We start from the raw sequence: 2,500 nt of genomic DNA, 5'->3' as shown, positions 1-2,500 counted from the left end.
ATAAGGGTGAGATCTATTTCAACAGGATTTGTGGTGAGAACTTCAGCTGGAACTAGAGTGAGATCTTCTACAGAAAGCAGAGTGAGATCTGTAAGAGGACATAGGTTGAGAGGAGAGATCTTCACCAGAGCCCGGGTTGAGATCTTCGACAGATCTTCAATAGGAACCAGAGTGAGATCTTTACTTGGACTTGTGGTAGTATTTTTTTAACAGGAACCAGAGATAGAAAGAGATTTTCAACAGGAACCATGGTGAGATCCTGGTGTGATCTTTGAAAGCAACCAGGTGAGATCTATTTAAACAGGATTTGTGGTGAGAACTTCAGCAGAGGAAATAGGTTGAGAGGGGAGCTCTTCACCAGAGCCGGGATGAGATCTTTGACAGATCTTCAAAGGGACCAGGGTGATATCTTCACCAGGAACCACTGTAAAAGCTTTCCCAGGACCTCTTGTGAGACATTCAACAGTAACCAGGATGTAGGCTAGAATTTTCCAAAGTACTCAAGGTGAGATCTTCAACACATATCTTCAACTCTTTAACTAGAGTGAGATCCTCAACAAAACCCAGGATGAGATCTTCAACAGATCATCAACAGGAACCAATTTGAGTCTTTTATATATATATATATATATATATATATATATATATATATATATATATAATTTTTTTACAAGGATTTGAGATCTTCATCAGGAACCAGGGTGAGCTCCTCAACCCTACACACTCTCCCAAAGGCTGGGCTCTCCACCATCTCCACAGCATTGTGTACTGAGTGTGTGTCGGTTGCCACATATTGCTCCTTGTACGCAGAAATAAAAATAAACACATAATAATAATAATAATAATAATAATAAAATGTATAAAAAGGAGATTTTTGTAAAGAAAGTGGTTGTTGAGTTTTGGCAACATTACATTAAGACGTTAGATGCGTGAGCGAGTGTGACGTGTCTCTGAGTGTCCGGGACGACGGCGTGATGATCATGCATACTGAGATCTCAAAAAAGATGTTTCTCAATCCATCATGTCCCGAGTCACAAAAGAGATTTGGGTGTCAGGATTTTTAAACTCCGCCCCTGCCGTAGTTCCGCGTTCCGTACGGTACACGGCGCCATCCCGTCTGGACAAACCCCGCCCCCTTTTGTACCTTATTCGTAGATTGGATTCGATATGCTCCTTTTCTGTTTTCTCTCTCACTTTCCTCTGTCTTTATAATGGTCTCTCCCAGAAGTGGGAAAGACAGTGAGGTGACGGACAGTACCAATGTGTCAGACGGGGGTGGCGGGTGCTGCTATAGCTCGCTGTGGCGTACAGGAGGCTCCAGCTTGTGCGAAAGAGCCGTGAGGACTTTGTCGAACTTCTCGTAGCGTTCGCTCTGACTCCCCTCGGAACCTCGGCTTCCCCAGAGCAGCCTCATCTGGAACTCCGTGCAGAAGATCTCTGACACTTCCTTTCTCTCCTGAAAGTCTGCAAACACACACACACACACACACGGGTTAACACACTTCAGTGAAAGTCTTTGCCATTCTCTACTCAATCCTGTATTCACAGTTTGCCGTACGACTAGCCTTTTACGGAAAAGGGGCGGGGCTAAGTTGGTGTTCCATCTGGAGGCGGAGCTAATATACATATATATAGAAGAAACTATCAAGGTTTATACTACTACAATCCTGCAAATATTTTTTTCCCATGTTACCTATACAATTAATTCTTTAATTAGTTAATTAATTATTACCCAATATAGCTTTAAACTCATTTCAGTTGTTAGTAACAGAAATGATATTTATGGTTAAAATTTTGTATCGGGTGTGTAAATGCGCTAAAAACCCCGAGTACCGTGTAGCTTGCTCTCGGCGTTGGTGCGGTACAGGCCTCCGTGGTGTGCAATGCTGCGTGCTGCTTCTAGGTGGCTCATGACCACGTCCACGCCACATTCTGAAGTATCCCACGGCTCTGGCCCCTCCCCCACAGCCACGCCCTTCTCCAACAGACACAACACGGGCACCACATGTGGGAAAGACGTACTGGACAGCACAGAGCTCTCTGAGAGACACATACACACACAAACACAGGTGATGGGACAAAAGCAACACTGTACGCTATTCTTTTTTAAAAGATGGCAACGTAAAGGTTGAAGATTATCCACATAAACACACAGCCCTATTTGGACGGGATCAGTTTCTCCGGAGGACACCTGCCGTCACTTTTCGTCACAAACAGCAATTAATAAGAAAGTATGCATCTTTGTTAAGAACGTGTCTACATTTGAACTAAAAAATGAGGTAATGGATGATAGGTTGTATAGACAGGTCTCTAGCTAGCCCAAATCCTCACCTTTGCTTTCGTTTAAGCCCTTCATGAAGGGTTTGAGCTTCTTCTCATACAAAATGGCTCCCTCCGTATGTCTCTGTCTCAGCGTCATCCACGTCTGGTCCAAGCGTGAGATCTGAGGAACACACCATGTTAAATTTCACTCCACCTCACGGCGAAATGAAGAACGAAG

The 2,500-nt window shown here is 43.8% G+C and overlaps 1 protein-coding gene across 1 annotated transcript in view; it reads right to left on the bottom strand.

The window, feature by feature from the left end:
* Window positions 1-688: 688 nt before the first annotated feature.
* Window positions 689-2,500, bottom strand: part of LOC128620076 (SH2 domain-containing protein 3C-like) — a 34,071-nt gene continuing 32,259 nt past the window's right edge. Inside the window, exons 8-10 of the mRNA XM_053644727.1 lie at window positions 2,332-2,443; window positions 1,834-2,040; window positions 689-1,464 (exon numbers count right to left, since the gene is read on the bottom strand). Of these exons, the coding sequence (XP_053500702.1) occupies window positions 1,289-1,464; window positions 1,834-2,040; window positions 2,332-2,443 (495 nt within the window). The 3' untranslated portion in view covers window positions 689-1,288. The remainder of the gene's footprint in view (window positions 1,465-1,833; window positions 2,041-2,331; window positions 2,444-2,500) is intronic.

This window comes from Ictalurus furcatus, chromosome 16 (assembly GCF_023375685.1).
Source record: "Ictalurus furcatus strain D&B chromosome 16, Billie_1.0, whole genome shotgun sequence".
Lineage (NCBI taxonomy): Eukaryota > Metazoa > Chordata > Actinopteri > Siluriformes > Ictaluridae > Ictalurus > Ictalurus furcatus.
This window is presented reverse-complemented; position numbering and strand designations above follow the sequence as displayed.